We start from the raw sequence: 20,000 nt of genomic DNA on the forward strand, positions 1-20,000 counted from the left end.
ACACACACACACACACACACCACATACACATACACACCACTCTGAGGGCCATAACTCTCCAGGTGTGTGTGTGTGTGTGTGTGTGTGTGTGTGTGTGTGTGTGTGTGTGTGTGAGAGACACAGGGAGAGGCTTGGGAGCAGCAGACACTACAATCACAGCCTACAGTGATGCTGGTCGTTAGGGGGTAACGTTTGAAGTCAATCATGATAAGAGAAGAGACCATGGGAGGCTAGCGGAGAAACCCCCCCCCCCCCCTCAGCTGAGAGGGACTGCCCTGGGGGGCTGTAATGCATGGAATGGAACGAGGAATGGTATCAAACACTTTCCCGCCCCCCACCCCACTGTAACACATAACATGCCTGTATGACAACACAGTCATACAACCCCCAGTCATACAAACCCCCCACTCCCCCACCCAGCATGTAGCTGCTTGCCTGGTCGTTGTAAGACCATGTTCCAGGCGGGGTGGTGGGGGGGTTATTGTCATCATGTGTCTTCTGTCAGACTGACGCACACACACAGAAATGCACACCACACACTAGCGGAGGGGGTTTGGAGTCATGCCCTCATGGTGAGGTAGCCCTGCCTGGGACCTTGAGGATGGCCTTTCGGCCTAAGTGTGTCTTCCATGTGTGAGACCCGGGTTCGAACCCTGCCTGTCGTAGACGTACAGACCAGGGGAGGCTGGTAGAGGTAGAAATGGGAGGACAGGCTCATTGCAATTATACCATTCCTCATTCCATTCCATGCATGACCATGAGCCCGTCCTCCGATTTCTACCTCCACCAGCCTCCCCTGGTCTAGACTCCACCCCCTCCCTACCATGATCGTTCACCTGGTCAGGTGATCCTTAGCTCTGTAAAGGCTCATAGAGAATATGTATATATATGCAGTTAGATACTTATATATGTATAAGACTCATAGAGACATAGAGAGACAGTATATATATATACATACATACATACATACATACATATATGTATAACATATATATGTATAAGAGTCATACAGACTGACCACCTAATCAAACCCAGCACTAACACACACACACACAAACTCAACTAATCATCTAATCAAACCCAGCACTGACACACACACACACACACACACACACACACACACACACACACACACACACACACACAACTCAACTAATCATCTAATCAAACCCAGCACTGGCACATACACACACACACACACACACACACACACACACACACACACACACACACACACACACACACACACAACTCAACGAATCACCCAATCATGTGTGTGTTATAAGCCAGACCGGCTGGAACAACGATGCGCAGCCGTGGAAAGGGCCGAAACACAGGATAGACCAAGAGAGACGGACTTAGAAACGTCTTCTAGACAACCCAGAGATTATACCGCGTATTACACCGCTACTGTCAGATCTAAATGTCTAGAATCACACCTCTCAGTGGAGCCGATGTGAAAGTGAGGCTACGGTCAATCGAGTTTTTAGAGACGTTTGGAGCTTCGTCTTTTATTTCCTAGTTCGACCTCTCATTCCTTATCACCTGCCCTACCTTTACATGCGACACCGAATCACACAGTCTTATAATTTATCCGCGGCTCACCGTTATAGAAAGTGCTACAAGAAACTACCGGAATAGTCCGCTAAAACAAGAAAGTACCAGAGTGGTCCGCAGGGCACGAGTAGGGAACCTACCTAAGGTCGCGCGTCCACGTCCGGTGGTTATTCCTGAGCGCGGGGTGAGAAGGGTGTATTCCAGAGGTGGGGATGTCGACACGCGCCAGTTCCGCTAGTTCCACTGACTAGTTTCCCTCCCATCAGTCCTCTTATCTCTCTCTCTCTCTCTCTCTCTCTCTCTCTCTCTCTCTCTCTCTCTCTCTCTCTCTCTCTCTCTCTCTCTCTCTCTCTCTCTCTCTCTCTCTCTCTCTCTCTCTCTCTCTCTCTCTCTCTCTCTCTCTCTCTCTCTCTCTCTCTCTCTCTCTCTCTCTCTCTCTCTCTCTCTCTCCTAACGTCCTGACGGTGAAATATGATCCTTCCACAGCCCCCCGCACACCAGCATGGACGTGGTGCTCTGTGAAGAAAGTATAAATTCCCCAGAAAGCACGCAGCGACCACATTAAATAGAAGTCTGTTGAAACACGCAGGGCTAAAGGCTGAGACATCGTTTTCCAAGCTGAGAATTATAGAGGCCTACAACGGATGTATTCATGAATAAGTCGAATTCTGAAATTAATATTATCCTACACTCAGACACTCTCCTCAAGTCGGCTATAATTACCATTCTCATTAATTCATTCATGCAGTCAGATCAGGGGAGGCTGGTGGCGGCAAACACACGTGTTGGAGGTAGAAACACCTGTGTTTGATACCATTCCTCATTCTGTTCCATGCATTACAATGAGCCCGTCCTCCGATTTCTACCTCCACAAGCCTACCCCGAGTCAGATGGTGGGCTGGAGTGGCTGGGGACCTGTAGGGCAGCTAGCAGGAGTACAGACAGCCAGAGAAGATCTATGTTCATGTGTTTACTGAATAAACAGCCATCAACAGCCAGACATGAAAGCAGAGGGCTCTTTGGCAAAGACATAAAGTGAACATTGTTATGACAGGTTGAACACACTGCCCCAGCAGAAGGACTCTCTCAGGGGAACTGAAGAAGCTCATTCATATGTATGAGAGGGTTTATGCGGAAGGTAAACTCAGTGACTTAGTTACACTTTAGTTAAGGAGGTTAAGTGAATCATGTTAATGAGGCCCCCCTCCCTCCCTCCCTCTCTCCTCATGAAAGGAAGGGTTCTAGTGAGTTAATGCAATAGAGGCAGCTGGACCAGCTGTAGAGGTGCGCGCACACACAGACGCGTTAGAGGATGAAAGTTGTTATTCTCTAACAGGCATGAAATGTGATTGAGATGTAACACGCTGGCAGGAGGAGTGGGAGGAGGAGGTAGAGGGGGAGGAAGAGGAGGAGGAGGAGTGGGTGGAGGAAGAGGAGGAGGAAGAAGAGGAGGAGGAGGGACAGATAGAACACTAAGTGTGTGTGAGGCTCTCATGCAGAGATGAAACATCGACTTAGGCTCCTAAACTGCTGCTGGTTTAGAATGGAGACTTGTTGGTTGTTCAGCCTGTTTATTGAAACATTACCCTCCTACATAAGAGAGACTTGTTTAAAACATAGTCCATCTTCTGCCTGATAACAACAGTAGGAGCAGAGGTTAATGTGAAGGTGTTGAAGACACACACACACGTTTGATACCATTCCCGTCCTCCTTTTTTTTTTTCTTCAATGAGCCAGTCCTCCTGCCTCTACTGCTGCAGCGCAATGTGAGAGAATATACAAACATTAGGTGTTAAAGACAACGCTTCAAACTAACATTGACATGTAGCCCCAGGTGAGCCTGCAGTACCTGTACCGGCAGGGGGCATAAATCAACACAAGCACACACTACCTTACATTTAATAAAACTCCACATTTATTAGGGATCATACACAAACATTTAAGCAACGACAAAAACGCAGCACATACACAATTCAACCTCATTCAAAGATCTCTCACCTCACATTTGTCAAAAACAAATAGGCTTGTTTTTAAAATGGCTTTTTAAACTTAATTTAGTGTAAGAAGTTAAATAATTAATGAATCAGACATAATTAATGACATTTGACAGTAAAAAATTAACTGTTACGGTTGGTCCGGCAGGCAGTAGCAGTGAACAAGGCACAGTGAGGTTTAGTCACAGACTGGAGGTAGAACTCTCCTCCTTCTTTACCACTTCACTAGACTTCTACCTAAGGTCCCATCCTCCACCCTTTTCCCTGAAGTATACACTCCTTCTCTCCCCTCTCCCTGAAGTATACACTCCTTCACTACACCTTATTGAGGAGGAATGGTCTGGTGTAACACACACACACACACACACACACACACACACACACACACACACACACACACACACACACACACACACACACACACACACACACACACACACACACACAAATGGGGTGTGGGGTAGAGGATCAGACTGCAGGCCTAAAGCTCCCTGCAGTAGTGAGGCTCCTGAAGCTCCTCCCCCTGCAGCTGTGAGGCCCCTGGAGCTCCTTCCCCTGCACTCGTGAGGCTCCTGAAGGCAACATGAATGTCTGTCTCAGGTCAGAAGGTCAACAGTGATGCTCCGTTGGCATGTTTCAGACGAAGGCTGAAGACCATGTTGTCTGTAGAGGAAGGTTTAAAGTCCCTCCCTCCTGCTCCTTCCTCATGTCTTCATCACAGCGTGTTCAACCCCTCCTTCATTGAAACATGTCAGTATTTGGTCTTTGGACTCTCTGGCAGACCCCCTGTAAAAACACTGTCCTCTCAGAGTCTGACACATGGGGGCTTTTCACACTGCAGGGCCGACCTGAACCATACTGGGCTGGATATGTTCCTTTCAAATTGTCCTTTCCAGCACTGTTTCAGCAGCTATGGCGGATGCTTAACCAGGCCAGCCCAGTACAGCTCAGCTCGGCCCTGTAGTGTGAATGAGGGCGAGGTGAAGTCCCTGTCCTCGGTGAGTCAGTGGATAATCTCCTGGTCCTCGCCTTCATCATCATTGTCGTCGTCGTCGTCGTCGTCAGCAGCGGTCTCCCGGTCCCTCCTCAGGAGAGGCAGCCCCTGGTCAGGGCTGCTCTTACTGGACAGCTGTCTCAACGATTGGCTTTTACCTGCAACACACACACACACGTTTAATATCCACAGCACAAGTGTGTGTGTGTGTGTGTGTGTGTGTGTGTGTGTGTGTGTGTATGTGTGTGTGTGCGCGCATGCGTGTGTGTAATTCGTGTGCGTGTGTGTGTGTGTGTGTGTGTGTGTGTAAACAACACATACTTTTGGAGGAGTAAGTCTTGATGCCCACGTGGAGAGAGATTCCAGACAGACAGATGAAGAAGCCCAGCCAGTTGAGAGAGCTCATCCTGTCTCCCATCAGCCCTTCTGCCAGCAGCAGAGTACACACCTCCTACAGCAGAGAGAGGGGGGTTAGAATAGACCTCCTACAGCAGAGAGAGAGAGAGGGAGAGAGGGGCTGGGTGTATTTACCTTAAAGATGCCTGCTATGGAGAGTGTGAGGCTGGAGGTCTTGGAGACGAGGAGGAACTCCGAGAAGCCTAGCCCGAAGGCCAGCGACCCGCCGACGCAGAGCAGCAGCACCGAGTAGAGCAGGGGGGGCACCTCCGACACACGGAACAGCTTCTCTGACATACTCAAGCTCAGCCCTGCACACACAGAGATTAAGAGGTAAGAGACACTGTGGCACAGACAGACAGACAGACAGACAGACAGACAGGAAATAAATAAAAAACTGTCATAACTAGAGAGACTGACAGACACACGATAGAGGTAGGCACACAGACCAGGGGAGGCTAGTGGAGGTAGAAATCGGAGGACAGGCTCGTTGTAATGCATGGAATGGAATGAGGAATTGTATCAAACACGTGTTTGACACACACAGGTGGGGTTGTGGGCCCAGTGAAAGCTGTACGTACCTTCGTTGTAAAGGAAGAGAGGGAACAGACCCATGAACATGAGAGGCTGCAGGTGGTACATGGTGTCTATGGGGTTCTGGAGACCTGGGGGGTGGGTGGAGGGGGGGAGAGGAGAAGAGAGAGAGGAGGAGAGATTGGTTAGTTTAGGGTTAGGTACAAGGTAAGGGTTAGGCATTAGGTATGGGTTAGGCACTAGGTATGGGTTAGGTACTAGGTATAGGTTAGGTACGGGTTAGGCACTAGGTATGGGTTAGGCACTAGGTTATGGTACCGACCCAGTTCGGCTTTCTGCATGAGGACCTGCGTGAGAGTCCAGCGTATCCCTCCTATGAAGGAGGCCATCAGCACCATGCTGAAACCCTGCAGGTTGAACTGGGTCGACTCGAAGGTGAACATGAACAGACCGCTGGCGATCAGCAGGACCACCACGATCAGGTACGGGTTCTGGTGGAGACAGAAACAGAGGGAACCGGGTCAGAACACCTCGATCTGTCAATTCTGTCAGTCAATCAATCAATCACAGTGTATTAGGTGTAGTATTGTCACCAAGTGCATGACAGTGGCTGGTAAAGTGGCCAAATCTAAACACCCAGACTTTAACTGCTTACGACTGTCGCTCTACAGAGAGAAAGAGAGGGGGGTGGATAAATAAAGAGATATCATCACTCACCGGCTCCTCCAGTTTGAAGAGCAGAGAGAAGAGGAGGATGAAGAGGACTGCAGAGGACTTGGTCATGGTGTACCTGCAGGAGACAGAGGAAAAGGTTATTATTTGAGATGCACCGATCCCATACCCTAACCCTAGCCCTAGCCCTAACCTGCAGGAGACAGAAGAAGTTACAAGTATGGCAACAACAATAACAACCATGTCTGGAATTACTTCACGCTTGAGACAGACACCAATAAAACTGCTTGTTGCAAAATGTGCAAGGCAAGTGTTGAGGGGTGGCAGCAGCATTTCACATAAAAAATATCCTTTTATCAGATCGGTACTCTGTATTGGACAATATTCAAAGTTCAGTACTCACAATCTGTATCGGCAATGGAAAAGTGGTATCAGTGCATCCCTAGTTATTATACCCCCCCCCCCCCCCCCCCCACACACACACACACACACACACTCTTACAGGCTGATGGTGATGAAGAGGAAGCTCCAATTGGAGAGTCCGATGTCCAGCGCTGTTGTCATGGCTACAGGAGAAGAGAAGACAGCTGTTGACACCATCAATTATGGACTATAACTTCATTAAACATCTTTATAATGGAAATATACTGTATAAAAAACATGGGTACAATTAAATGTCTTATTTTTATTCTAATTCTAACGACAATAGCTTTGACTTTCAGGTGTTTCAAGATTCAAGATTCAAGATTCTTTATTTGTCACGTGCATACAAGTATACAGTGAAATGCAAAAGTGACAGTGCCACAGAGTAGTGCAACAAGGTGTGAGTGGTTTACACTTTTTTTGAGTGGTTTACACTTTTCAGATAGGCTGTAAGAGAACAACCAGATAACCTACATGGACTTCAGTCAGTCAGTCAGATAACACACACTCTCTCTCACCAGTGGGGGCTACTTTAAAGAGGTAGTCTCTCCAGGTGAGGGTGACGCGAGGCTTGCCTGCCCACCATTGCATGGCCCCTCGCGACACAGACGACAGGCAGAAGATGATGGTGAAGTGGACCAGGGTCATGAACAGAGGGAAGTGGAAGCCCTGAGAGAGAGAGAGAGAGAGAGAGAAAGAGAGAGAGAGAGGGTGGGAGAAGAGGGAGAGAGAGAGGGGGAGGGGAGAGAGAGTTAGACGCTGCATGCACAGTAACCACTATTGTTGTTCAGAAACCAGGCCATCTGCAACACTATGATGAACTAAACTACCACAAGACCAGTTCTCAGACAAGGTTACCTATGATCAAGCCTAGTCCCCCTACCACAAAGCTTCACACACACACACACACACACACACGCGCGGTAAGGAGAGAGAGGGAGAGAAAGGGGGGGGGGGAAGATTACATGAGACTCACGCACACGCACACAGGGTTTCGATGCTGTATGCAGAGACAAAAGAACAACGTGAATTGGTGCGAGTGCGACTCACCGTCATCAGCCACTTGTTGTAGAAGGTGATGCCTATGGAGAAGACATAGTAGAAGAGGACCAGGCTCACGGTCCGGACCGCCCGGCACAGGAACTGGACCGGCACCGCCATGCTACCTCTTCAGCCTCCCAGGAGAGAGGATAGCTACAGAGGAACTGTGATCTCTGGACTGGGCCACAGCACCATGCTAACAGGACCGACCATGGTGCAGGCTACGACTGAAGACTGGGTAGGACGAGGTGGAGAGAGAGAGAGAGAGAGAGAGAAAAAAGAAAAGAATGAGAGAGGGATAGGGACCGACGAGAGATAAGGACAGACGAGAGATACGGAAAGAATATGAGAGAGATAGGGACGAGAGAGAAATGCGAGAGAGAGAGAGAGTGAATGGATTAGTTGTGAATGTACTTTGTTTTGAGTGACACGTTGCAAGGTATCCTCCCACTACCTCAAGATAGCCAACTAAAGGCAGAAGTTGTGCAATCTATTACATCGGTTAGCAACATATGGTTACTTCTCTTTGATAAACCACAGACACCGGAAGGACAAGCCATCTGACAATGCCTCGTCTACTTATTACTAACAAGGCTACAAGCTAGCAAGATGAACTTACTATTTGGCCACAGCAAAGTTTGACAGGTCTCGTTGGCTAGCCAATGTTAGCTAGCTAGCTAGCTGCCGAGTCCTAGTCTCTGTTTGATGGGAATAGTCACGAAACAAACAAGAGCTAGCGAAGAAAGCATGTATATTCTACCTCAAGTAACACAAATATTTGGTGGTAGTATTGAGTTTATATGAGCGTAATTTCCCTGGTGAACTTGCAGGTGTTGTTCTGTGAAAGCTTGTCCACTTCAGACCGACGTACCATCATCATCACCAGCAGGTCCACTTGTGCGGTGTGCACGCGAGAACGGACACAAGAAGATCGCTCAGTAGACTGTACGATAGAGCTCGAGCCGTGTACGGGAGAGCCGAGCGAAACAACAGCATGATGGAAGATGAGCAGAGACAATACACTTCTTTGTTAGAAATAAGTAGAGGGAACAACAAGCCACGTGAAAGTCATGATGATGATAATGTAGCCTAACAAGTATGCAGTCCGAATGTTTGTGGGGAGTTAGATGCCACTCCATTGATTGTAGGTGGCGCTATTAACAATCGCTTTGCTGAAATGTCACTAGCGGCTCCTCGTAGCAAACAGGACAAGAGAAGAAGAAAACACTTGGGTTCTGTGTTGTTGTGCGCTGGTATGAGGGAGCCAGCTTTTTTTATTTTTATTTTTTTATAATTGACTAAAACAATAAATCAACACTATTCTTCAGAAACAAATTGCTCACGACTTCACTTCTATCTTCTCTCTGCAAAGTTTGTGAAATACCCTCGGACATTTGGCGTTGTATCTCCTCGCAGTCATTACATACCTAGCTAGCTAAGTTAGCTACAATTGCTAACCCGACACTAGCTGGTTCTGCCAGCAGGATGGCTGAGGAGGAAGACGATCCTGGGTTTGACGAGGATTTGGAAGAAGGGGGAAGCGGAGCTGACGGGGGCCACGGCAAGAGAAAGAGACTGTTCTCCAAAGAGCTCCGGTGTATGATGTACGGCTTCGGAGACGACCAGAACCCGTACACCGAGTCCGTGGACATTTTGGAGGACCTTGTGATCGAGTTCGTCACGGAGATGACCCACAAAGCCATGTCCATTGGCCGGCAGGGTCGGGTCCAAGTGGAAGACATCGTCTTCCTCATCCGCAAAGACCCGAGGAAGTTCGCCCGAGTGAAAGACCTCCTGACGATGAACGAGGAGCTGAAGAGAGCCCGCAAAGCGTTCGACGAAGCTAATTATGGCTCGTAGAGTGTATGGTAGTTCAGTTATGGGCAACATAATCGCCCACTGGCTTACGTTACAACGCTCTTTTTCTGCTATGATTCATTGACACAAGAGTTTTATAAATGACTTTTTACACGTTGTGTTTATTGCAGGGGATGCTTACAGTTTGTCGGCCACTAGTTGACTAAAGATGTTTTTTTCTCATGTCCTATGCCCCTAAGTGACATGTTGTTGCCATTCGGACTACCATATAACGATTAAATGTGACTCGTCTTTGTACAGTCCACTGTATCCGCAAGAATGATCCACACACATCACGGTATCCATAATTTCTGCAACGTCTGTTTTGTGTCAGCAACATGCTGGTTATCACCAGGGATATTTGCGGTGGTAATGTACGAATAAAGAAACTAACACCCTTTGACAAACGCACTCTTTTTGTTTTGTATATGTCCTTTACTGTGCTCTGTACATTGGGAGACATAGAAGCATGTATAGCCTGGCCTTCCTTCCTGTCTGTTTTAGTAAGTTATAATGACGTTAAGTTATAATGTGTTTGTAACGGAGGTGATCTGGGATGTGGTAACCCTGCCTTCGACTTCTAACCCCATATACAACCTGCATACCACAAGGATGTCCTTCTGGTTTAGGGGTTTATGTCTGTGGCATCCATTTGAGGGGCCAGTTTCAAAACCTGTCAGTTACATGTGCTGTATGCTACCTTTAACCATTGCATGCATCTGCCATCTCTATATTGGTGAATATCAGGCCTTGGGGAAGTATTGCACCATAGACAATAGATAGCATGCCAAACTACTTTTCATAAAAGTGTATTTTCACTCCTCTCTCTACAACACATACACACAGACAGTCCTACTGTACTCAATAAAGACAAGTTGCCTGTGGGTCAAAAAAATTGAAAAAAAGAAGAAAAAAAAGAAGATTTTATTGATATTCCTCAGAACAAAAGCATACAGCCCATGAATATGTCAGACCAACTACCAGTGAGTATGTGTTGACTCATTTATTATCATCGTTCAAGCAATGGTTTTGTCATTACAATGAAGTGGACACAGTTGACGTTGGTCTACACAGCTGTAACAAGCTGCTACACTACATCTAGACTGGACTCCCAGTAATGAGTATGTGTGTGTGTGTGTGTGTGTGTGTGTGTATGTGAGTGCGTGTGTGCCTGCCTACGAAGCACTGTGCCATGATGAGGAGTTGCAGTCAGTGAGTTTCACATCCCAGCGTCTCCTTCATGATTGGGGGAACAGGGGCGATGTCAAGGGATGATGACATCACATCCACAGGGCAGGATGGGCGGAGCTACAGCCCAGGTTACCGTGGTTACCCCCACCAGGTGCCTGTGTGTTCTATAGAGGAGGATGGAGATGGACGATGAGAGGCGTGGCCCAGGAGAGAGGGAGAGTGTGAGTGGGACGTTAGAATATCAGATAAGGTCAGCGGGGGTCATACGGAGGAGGAGGAAGAGGAGGAATGTCCTTGAGTCTCTGTTTTACTGCACATTCTCCATCATCTTGAGGAATTCTGAAAAGACAAAACAGGCATAAATCCATTATGAAAATGATGAGAAAGGAGAAAGAGAGTGTCATTCCCAGTCAATAATGCATGTGTAAAGGCCTATAACCAGGTATGTAGTGATAAAAAACAAAACAATCCTATGGATTGAATAGGTGGGCAAAACCCTCATGCAAATAACACTAACTTAGCAGAAACGTTGGGTAAACCCTATTCACCAAAATAAAAAGGTGGGTAAGTTTACTTGGGTTTACTCATCACAGGTTAAAATAACGCACAGACCGCTGACGATGAAAGTCCCATATAATAACCTACCGTCAAAGTCCAGCATGCCGTCGGCGTTCTTGTCTCCGTCCTTCAGCAGCTCGTCAATCTCCTCCTCAGAGATGTCCTCGCCGGTGCTGCGGATGATGATCGCGAACTCTTCTCTGTCGATGTAACCGTCGGCGTTCCTTAAGTAACGACACGATACAATAGGTGTTACAGTGTATCAACGTCATCATACTGTATACACACACATACTGGGCACTGTTTGGCACCCCCTCCCCTGATATAAACAGCGAATAAGGTGACGTACTTGTCGAACACACGGAAGCATTCTGACAACTCTTCCTCGCTCTTGCCGGCCTGGTCCTCCTTTAGGAGCCTCACCATCATGACCAAGAACTCCTCGAAGTCGATGGTGCCGCTGCCTGTGTTCAGAGTTCAAGGGTCAGGGAAATGATGAGCTATGGCCGAGTAGACTACACCAGGCAGGGTCAACATTGTAATAATAATAATAATAATAGTAATAATAATGCATTTGGTTTGTGTAGCGCCTTTCTCAGTACTCACAGACCATATTCCATGGAGAGAACAAGCATAGATAGATACAACAATAATGCAAATAGTTAAAGATTAAAAGCAAGTTTGAAAAGATGGGTTTTGAGGGGGTTTGTAGGCTAGTGTTGTGGCCTTTGTGCGTAACGGGGATACCCACGTTTATTATTGCACAAACATTACGCGCCGACATTACGCAGCAATATAATTGTGATTTTAAGTATATATTTTAATTCAGCCGTTGCTCACCATCCTCATCGACCTCCTCGATGATCTCATCCAACTCCTCTCTCGTCGGGTTCTGACCCAACATCCTCATCACCTGACCCAACTCCTTGGTGCTGATGTCACCGCCACCGTCTGTGTCGAACAGGTTGAAGGCAGCCTGGAACTCTGAAACGATGAGATACGTCATTGTAAGTATTGGAGCACTAATTATTGTTATCAATAGACGTGGTTGATTTGAGGAGGTGTGGATTTGAGACAACAGGCCTAGACTCACCGGCAAGCATCTCCTCGCTCAGGTAGCCGCGAGCCTCTTGTTGCGCGTCAGTCTGGAACAATAACAACAGAGACACGTCGTCACTTCAGCGTAGCGAGAATTTATGCAGCACCACACTTTTGTTTTAATGCGTGACAATAACATTATAATCACATGACAATAACCTGATAATAATATGTAAAACAATCAGATTAGTGAGCGCGGATAGTGTACGTCAGCCCTCTTCTGAAACCTTTATATCTGTTTTGTAAACTCCTGTATATGCTGATCTTTTGATATCTGTGTTGTGTGTCACATCATTATAGTAGATATCGTGCGCGTGTTGTTATCTATTAAGCCGTGTAATGGGACCACGTGCACATGCACTTTAAGCGCAAATGAACTTGAAAAGACCTCGCAATTTCTTGGAGGTATCACAAAGCTATCCTCCTCACAAAGGCGGTATTGAATGACCCCCAAGGAGCCGAGTGTAAAGTCGTCATGCTATTTAGGGCTCAACTCATTACGCGCCCTCTATATGGACATACGGATATACAATCCCACGGAATTCGTCGCCTAAGCACAATCCGGACCCTGGCAAATTTATCGACTCCGTTTTAGGCTGTGGTCTGCTGCGCACTGCGCTCCCACCTCATAGCCTACAGGCACCGATTCACACCTAAACCTTCCCAAATGCACAACTTTGCTAAAGACATGCTTTCCAAGTGTGACGACAATGGCTGTATTTTAAACGATGCTTTCTACGAGGCTAAACATTACCTGATAATCATGACTTGAAATGATAATTGTAATATGTCAATATTTGAAAGGTCTCTAGCCCATATTGCGATATGATTTTATGAATTTATAAATATTTAATAATAACCGAAATGTATAGTTAATCATACTGTTATTGGCTATCAATACTACACTAAATTGAACCACACCCTTATGCTCTTTAGTTGGTCATGGTTTGAATAGTTTAATTAGTCGTGCGTGTGGTTGATATATCTTACCATGGTTGTGGATTAGCTTTCCCCCAAATATCCACGAAAAAAAAGCCCAAAGGAGTGGTCAATCCGCGTGCACCCCAACAGAAAGACTAGACGAAAAGTGAGAGTTCAGACACACTTTAAACCGTGTCACCGTAGACACGCCCCCTGGCGCTCACAGGCCGCCGGATTTAGAATCTTGAACTTTTAGGGTTCTGGGGCCCCAGCAAGCCAATCGCTGTGTGGACAGGACAGCGCTGTTCCTTAGACTACCAACGACACATCCACAGAGGGTAAACTTAGATATGTGGATGCTGTGTAGAGTCGAAGTCAAGTTAAAACTTAACTTGATTAGTTTTTAGGTTTCACTAGGATACAGTGTAGAAAAAGTACACAACATCACTTTTGGGTGTGGCGGTAGATTGTGACTTTTGAAAACAGTGTGGGCCCAATACATGTTTTGCCTCTGGGTTGTAAACAACCCATAGCAAGTTGGTGTTATCAACAACACTACTCTTCTGTTGGACATTAAAACATTGTTGCTCAACAGTCAAAACAAGTTCTCTCCAAACAAGTTCCCTCTAACAAGTTTACAGTAGAATGTGGGACTGTGTTCTTGCAGGTTTCCAAGATGAGATGAACCAAGCCGTCTCTTTATTGCGATGATCTCCTCTACTTTATTAATATTGTTGCTCTCCAGTTTGCACTGCTAATTTCAAACAAAAATGGCTGATTGTGGGTTAGTGTGCTACATATTACTGATAGTGAGGGGAGGGAAATAGGGTGGGAGGGAGGGAGGGAGGGAGGGAGGGATGGAGCAGAGTGGCTTTGGCAGTGTGATGTTGATGGCGGTGTTTTACTCAGGGCACCGGGCGTGAAACCCTAACCCTGAGGAAAGTGCTGCTGAGCTGTAACCTCCTGGCTCCTGTCCTGATTTAGAGCTGGGTGGGGACAGAAGAGAGAGAGGGAGGGAGGGAGGGAGGGAGGGAGAGTCTGAGAGAGAAAGAGAGAGGGATAGGAGGGAGGGAGGGAGGGAGGGACGGAGGGAGGGAGGGAGGGAAAGAAAGAGTGGGAGCCTGAGAGAAAGAGGGAGAGAGAGACAGAGAGAGGGAGAGAAAGACAGAGAGAGGGAGAGAGAGACAGAGAGAGGGAGAGAGAGACAGAGAGAGGGAAAGAGAGACAGAGAGAGACAGAGAGAGGGAGAGAGAGGGAGAGAGAGGGAGAGTGAGGGAGAGTGAGACAGAGCCCGGCCCACAGCACAACCACGTCGCTGATATAAACAACCTGACTCTCCTTGTATGGAGGGGGCTTCCTGAGGTGGGAGATGGGGGAGGAGGGGGGAGGAAAGGTAACATGGGGTACTAGGGGGTGGGGTGTTGGTGGTGGTGGGGGGGTTAGAGGCTATATACCCACGGAGCGGAGGACATCTCCCAAATGAAAGATTAGCTAGGGTGCAGCGAGCACTGGCTTGGGGTTGGGGAGAGTATCGCTGGGCTGGGGTTGGTGATTACATCGCTGGCCTGGGGTTGGTGATTACATCACTGGGCTGGGGAGCTGCTACCTGGCAGCATCAGAGCTGTTCTCTGGCTGTTGAGTGAAGAGCTGAGCCAGCTGGGAACAGCCCTCTTTGGTGATTTCCGTTATCATGGATGACATTTCTCGCAGCATCAGCACCTCTACATGTTACTGTCTCAGTCGTCTAAACAGGAGACTGAGGCCTGCTGGAGAACTGAGTCAAGATGGGGGTGTGGGTGGGGGGTGTGAGTGAGTATGTATGTGTGTGTGTGTGTGTGTGTGTGTGTGTGTGTGCGTGCGTCTCTATGCGTGCATGTGTGTGTTTGTGTGTGTGTGTGTGTGTGTGTGTGTGTGTGTGTGTGTGTGTGTATGTTTATATGTCTCTATGCGTGTGTGTGTGTGTGTATGTGTGTGTGTGTGTGTGCGCCTCTATGTGTGCGTGTGTGTGTGTGTGTGTGTGTGTGTGTGTGTGTGTGTGTGTGTGTGTGTGTGTGTGCGAGCGTGAGTCCTGTTTTTTTAGGTCATACATGCAGATCAACTAATAGAGGAGTGACAGATACGTTTCTCCACTCCAACATCAAGGCCAGGGAAGCAGACGGAAAGATGACGCTAGTTTATTAAAAGAAATCACTCTTTACAGGGTGGGGGGGGGGGGGAGTGGCCAGGGGGCGGGGGAGGGGGAGTGAGGGGTGGGGGGCATCTTGGGGGTGTAGCATTTCTTGAGGAGCAGCAGGTGTAAGGGGGGGGGACAGCTGGGTGGTCAGGGCTAGGAGGGGGGAGGCAGGGGGGGAGGGAAAGTGCCTTCGTCTTAAAAGGTTTGGGTTGTTATTTATAGACCGCCCCTCTGTGCCTCAGAGCTGGGGTAGGAGATAGGCAGAGTCTTAGATCTGAGGTGGAAGAGAGGCGGAGTCTTAGAGCTGGGGTGGGAGAGAGGCGGAGTCTTAGAGCTGGGGTTGGAGAGAGGCGAAGTCCAGGAGGAGGATGTGTCATAGCACACATTCACTCTCCTGTAGAGGGGAAAGGTGCACTCTGGGAGTTGTAGGAGAAGGGGACAGGGGCATTCTTGGAGCTGTAGGAGGAGGGGTCAGGTGCACTCTGGGAGATCTAGGATTGTAGTTTAGGTTTATTTAGGTTTAAAGTCAATTTCACCAGGATCACAACACGCTTCACATCATAGAGGGGACAGGGAGATTCTGGGGGTTGTAGGAGGAGGTCAGACTGTAGTTTCTCTCTGGTCGTCATTTTCATTCAGCAGAAGGTTGAATGTTGGGCAGGGGGAGGGACCAGTGGAGAGAACCAATCAGGAATGTTGGTGTGTGTCTGCATTACTGGACATTCTCCATCATCTTCAGAAACTCTGCAGGACAGAGAACAGCAAAGCATCAGTGGTGGACGGGTGTGTGTGTGTGTGTATGTGTGTGTGTGTGTGTGTGTGTGTGTGTGTGTGTGTGTGTGTGTGTGTGTGTGTGTGTGTGTGTGAGCGAGAGTGTGTGTGTGTGTATGTGTGTGTGTGAGCGAGAGTGTGTGTGTGTGTGGGGGGGGGGGGGGGGGATAAGAAGTCCTCTCCTCTCATGATAAACACTAGGATCAGGATTGAACACATCTACACAGCTACCATAGTAACCCTGCTTTGTCCAACACAATAATCCCTCATTCAATATTAAAGAGCTTGCCTGACTGTGCGCGCGTGTGTGTGCGTGCATGTGTAGATTCATTGAAGATTCATCCCATTCTGTTCTGTGTGTCATAGAAACAGCATCTCTATGTATAAGAGGTTGGCCAGTCAGTGCCATACAACCATGTATCCACCAGAGGGAGCTCTAACTGTAGATGTCAGAGATCTACAGGGAAACACATCACTTTACTCTGCTGCAGTTCTATAACACAGGTGGCCAAGCTGCTTGAAAAATCTGTTTTCAGAAAACAGCTTTAAGGTGTCAGTTAAAAAACATCAGAGACATAGCATGTGTGATGAGGGGAACTCTTTCTTGAGGTCACTCTTTAATACCGGCACCTCTGTAGTTGTAAATTGTTGTAAATATTAGTAATTTATGGGACTGTTGTTGTTGTTATAGTACATCCGTCTGATATGCCAGTCTAGCACACCCCCTGCCACTTCACTGGAGGACCACAATGGATATAAGTCTTCTGGCTTTGTTGTGTTTTTTATCCTCAATCATTTTTAATGTGTGTACTGATGTCTCTGGCTGGAGCAGATGACTACTTTCAATTACCAAATCAATCAATCAACAAAACAGAGGTTTATCTTGACTATCTTGACTATATCTATATGTACTGTAGAACTCCACCAAAGCCACTGGACATGCTTGTGAATGAGCGGGTTCGGACCCAGGTCTCCTGCGATAGACTGTGTTAGACCCCTGAGCCAAAGCCTGGTCATTATCTTGAAAGCTCAAGCAAGTCTCAGGTCTAAGGCCAGGTCAGACCCCCTATGCTACACTCGTATGTATGTACTATGTAGTGTGCAGTATGTGCTATGTAGTATGTAGTATGTGGAGTGTGGTATGTTGTATGTAGTGTGTAGTATATAGTATGTAGTATGTACTGTAGTGTGTACTATGTAGTGTGTACTATGTAGTATGTAATGTGTAGTATGTAGTGTGTACTATGTAGTATGTATTGTGTAGTGTGTACTATGTAGTATGTAGTATATAGCATGTAGTGTGTAGTGTTCAGTATGTAGTATATATAGTATATACTCTGTAGTGTGTAGTATGTAGTGTGTATTATATACTCTTGTATGTAATACTGTTGTATGTAATATGTTGTGTGTATTGTGTAGTATGTAATGTGTGGTATATAGTATGTAGTGTGTATTGTGTAGTATGTAATGTGTGGTATATAGTATGTAGTGTGTAGTGTGTAGTGTGCAGTATGTAGTATATGCACTCACTGAACACTTTATTAGGAACACTATTCTAATACTGGGTAGGGCCTCCCTTTGCTCTCAAAGCAGCCTCAATTCTTCGTGGCATTGATTCCACAAGATGTTGGAAACATTCCTTTGAGATTCTGGTCCATGATGATATTATTGCATCACGCAATTCCTGCAGATTTTTCAGGTGCACTTTCAAGCTGTGAATCTCCTGTTGTACCACATCCCAAAGGTGTTCTATTGGATTCAGATCCGGTGACTGGGAATGCCACTGAAGAACACTGAACTCATTGTCATGTTCATGAAACCAGTTTGAGACAACTTTTGCTTTGTGACATTATCATGAAGTAGCCATTAGAAGATGGGTAATTGTGGCCATGAAGGGATGCACATGGCCAGTGTTATGGAAAATACATTCATAGAACTATTTTCAGGTTATACACTTTCATATGACTGATACAACTTGTGTAACTACTGTGATGACATTTTCTCTTGCCACACCTCTAAAGTTCTATAGCCATTGTTCTGAGAAGCACTGTATGATTTACCATATGAACAGCGGTGATCTCTGAGGGAGTGGAGGGAGAGAGCAATAATGGGGGGACAGGCACATCCTGCCGATAGGTGTGAAATGTTGAACGGCGATTAATCAATAAGAAAGCCTCCCCATTGTTCATTCTCTCCCGCCCTTTCTCACATAAGCACAAGGCCATCAGCCGATAGCCTTGTAGGCGCCTGGCAATATGTTCAAACTGTATAAAAGACAAACCTGATCATTGTCTCTTTAGACTTGTGCTGAACGAACCCCGGTTCTACGCTGGGCTGCTGTTACGCTCTTGTCTCTTGTTTGCAAGCAATAAATACCGGACTCAGATATTGTGGCTACTCAGGACTAGTTTCTTGATTCTTACCTCCGAAGAGCTAAAGTACAGAGTGGTAAATCCTAGACTTCCACCACACCAGCAACAATACTCAAATAGGCTGTGGCATTCAAGCAATGATTAATTGGTATTAACGGGCCCAAAGTGTGCCAAGACAACATTCCCCACACCATTACACCACTTCCACCATGAGAACATGAGGTGTACAGGTGTTCCTAATAAAGTGCTCTGTGAGTGTACTTTGTAGTGTGTAGTATGTAGTGTGTAGTATATACTCAGTAGTATCTAGTATGTAGTGTGTAGTGTGTAGTATATAGTATGTAGTGTGCAGTATGGAGTATATACTCTGTAGTATGTAGTGTGTAGTATATAGTATGTAGTGTGTAGTGTGCAGTATGGAGTATATACTCTGTAGTATGTAGTATGTCCGCTATGTGTCGTCTCACCGTCAAAGTCGATCTTGCCGTCTTTGTTGGTGTCGGAGTCGGCCATGATCTCATCGATCTCCTCGTCTGTGACTGGCTCACCCGTGGCATGGATGATGTCATAAAACTCCTCCCGGTCGATGAAACCGTCACCGTTCCTGTGGCAACATCTGTCAGTGTAGGCCTAGCTACCCCAGCCACACACGCACACACACACCTAGCTACGCCTGCCTTCCTAGCCTTACACACACACACACACGCACACGCACACGCACACGCACACGCACACGCACACGCACACACACACACACACACACACACACACACACACACACACACACACACCTAGCTACCCCAGCCACACACACACACACACACACACACACCTAGCTACCCCTGCCTACCCAGCCTTACCCACACCCTACCCCTAACTACCCCTATGTTTGAGGTGACGTACTTGTCGAACACACGGAAGCATTCTGACAGCTCCTCCTCACTCTTGCCGGCCTGATCCTCCTTTAGGAGCTGAACCATCATCACTATGAACTCCTCAAAGTCTATGGTGCCACTACCTGTGGGAGGAGGGGGAGGAGGGGGGAGGGAGGGGAAAGAATATGGGGAATGAAGAGGGAGTAATGCCAGTTAGACAGAACCAAAGTGTGGATTGAAGTCTGTCCTTGTCCATTGACTCATTTCAAGATAAGGAACCAAATATGGGATTTTGTAATTTGGGTGAACTATACCTTTAAGACATGTTGCTGTGAATGAGAATGTGCTTCGATGAATTGTGATTCTATGTGTTTAGGATTTCCTGTGTTGACTCACCGTCCTCGTCCACCTCCTCTATGATGGCGTCCAGCTCCTCTCGGCTGGGGTTCTGACCCAACATCCTCATCACCTGACCCAACTCCTTGGTGCTGATGTCACCGCCGCCGTCTGTGTCAAACATGTTGAAGGCAGCCTGGAACTCTGAAACCATGAGATACATCATTACTGTCATTA

The 20,000-nt window shown here is 47.1% G+C and overlaps 4 protein-coding genes across 5 annotated transcripts in view; 1 reads left to right on the forward strand and 3 right to left on the reverse strand.

Annotated features, from left to right (window-relative positions):
* Positions 1-3,414: 3,414 nt before the first annotated feature.
* LOC310808631 (solute carrier family 35 member C2-like) lies at positions 3,415-8,746 on the reverse strand. Of its 2 annotated transcripts, none has more exons than XM_083675645.1 (10): positions 8,483-8,746; positions 7,621-7,845; positions 7,089-7,239; positions 6,650-6,713; positions 6,193-6,265; positions 5,798-5,966; positions 5,523-5,606; positions 5,077-5,252; positions 4,867-4,996; positions 3,415-4,703 (listed from the first exon to the last, which is right to left on the reverse strand). In XM_083675645.1, exons 2-10 carry the CDS (start codon positions 7,729-7,731, stop codon positions 4,555-4,557), a joined length of 1,107 nt encoding a protein of 368 aa, XP_083531771.1. In that variant the 5' UTR covers positions 7,732-7,845; positions 8,483-8,746; the 3' UTR covers positions 3,415-4,554. The 2 variants fall into 2 exon arrangements, with proteins under 2 accessions (XP_083531771.1, XP_083531770.1); XM_083675644.1 differs by having other exon boundaries at positions 8,231-8,746.
* Positions 8,747-8,846: 100 nt separating this feature from the next.
* On the forward strand, positions 8,847-9,872 carry taf13 (TATA-box binding protein associated factor 13). Its single transcript, XM_083675646.1, has one exon. The coding sequence runs from the start codon at positions 9,097-9,099 to the stop codon at positions 9,469-9,471; it is 375 nt and encodes a 124-aa protein (XP_083531772.1). The 5' UTR covers positions 8,847-9,096; the 3' UTR covers positions 9,472-9,872.
* Positions 9,873-10,354: 482 nt separating this feature from the next.
* tnnc2.2 (troponin C2, fast skeletal type, tandem duplicate 2) lies at positions 10,355-13,625 on the reverse strand. Its single transcript, XM_083675778.1, has 6 exons — positions 13,306-13,625; positions 12,311-12,362; positions 12,058-12,201; positions 11,567-11,681; positions 11,305-11,441; positions 10,355-10,998 (listed from the first exon to the last, which is right to left on the reverse strand). Exons 1-6 carry the CDS (start codon positions 13,306-13,308, stop codon positions 10,967-10,969), a joined length of 483 nt encoding a protein of 160 aa, XP_083531904.1. The 5' UTR covers positions 13,309-13,625; the 3' UTR covers positions 10,355-10,966.
* Positions 13,626-15,538: 1,913 nt separating this feature from the next.
* Positions 15,539-20,000, reverse strand: part of LOC310808721 (troponin C, skeletal muscle) — a 6,308-nt gene continuing 1,846 nt past the window's right edge. Inside the window, exons 3-6 of the mRNA XM_083675777.1 lie at positions 19,824-19,967; positions 19,456-19,570; positions 19,020-19,156; positions 15,539-16,153 (exon numbers count right to left, since the gene is read on the reverse strand). Of these exons, the coding sequence (XP_083531903.1) occupies positions 16,122-16,153; positions 19,020-19,156; positions 19,456-19,570; positions 19,824-19,967 (428 nt within the window). The 3' untranslated portion in view covers positions 15,539-16,121. The remainder of the gene's footprint in view (positions 16,154-19,019; positions 19,157-19,455; positions 19,571-19,823; positions 19,968-20,000) is intronic.

The sequence above is a fragment of the Argentina silus genome, assembly GCF_951799395.1.
Source record: "Argentina silus genome assembly, chromosome: 8".
Classification (NCBI taxonomy): Eukaryota; Metazoa; Chordata; class Actinopteri; order Argentiniformes; family Argentinidae; genus Argentina; species Argentina silus.

Bases quoted from the DNA above. Each gene is read 5' to 3' on its own strand.
- LOC310808631 (XM_083675645.1), bottom strand. From the start codon at position 7,731: ATGGCGGTGCCGGTCCAGTTCCTGTGCCGGGCGGTCCGGACCGTGAGC. The intron at 5,967-6,192 runs GTGAGTGATGAT...TGTCTCCACCAG, and splicing joins TCTTCAAACTGGAGGAGCCG to AACCCGTACCTGATCGTGGT. The intron at 4,704-4,866 runs GTATGTGTTGTT...TGTGTGTTGCAG, and splicing joins CAAGACTTACTCCTCCAAAA to GTAAAAGCCAATCGTTGAGA.
- taf13 (XM_083675646.1), top strand. From the start codon at position 9,097: ATGGCTGAGGAGGAAGACGATCCTGGGTTTGACGAGGATTTGGAAGAA.
- tnnc2.2 (XM_083675778.1), bottom strand. The intron at 11,682-12,057 runs GTGAGCAACGGC...CTCTGAACACAG, and splicing joins CGAGGAGGTCGATGAGGATG to GCAGCGGCACCATCGACTTC. The intron at 10,999-11,304 runs GTAGGTTATTAT...TTGTCTTTTCAG, and splicing joins CGGCATGCTGGACTTTGACG to AATTCCTCAAGATGATGGAG.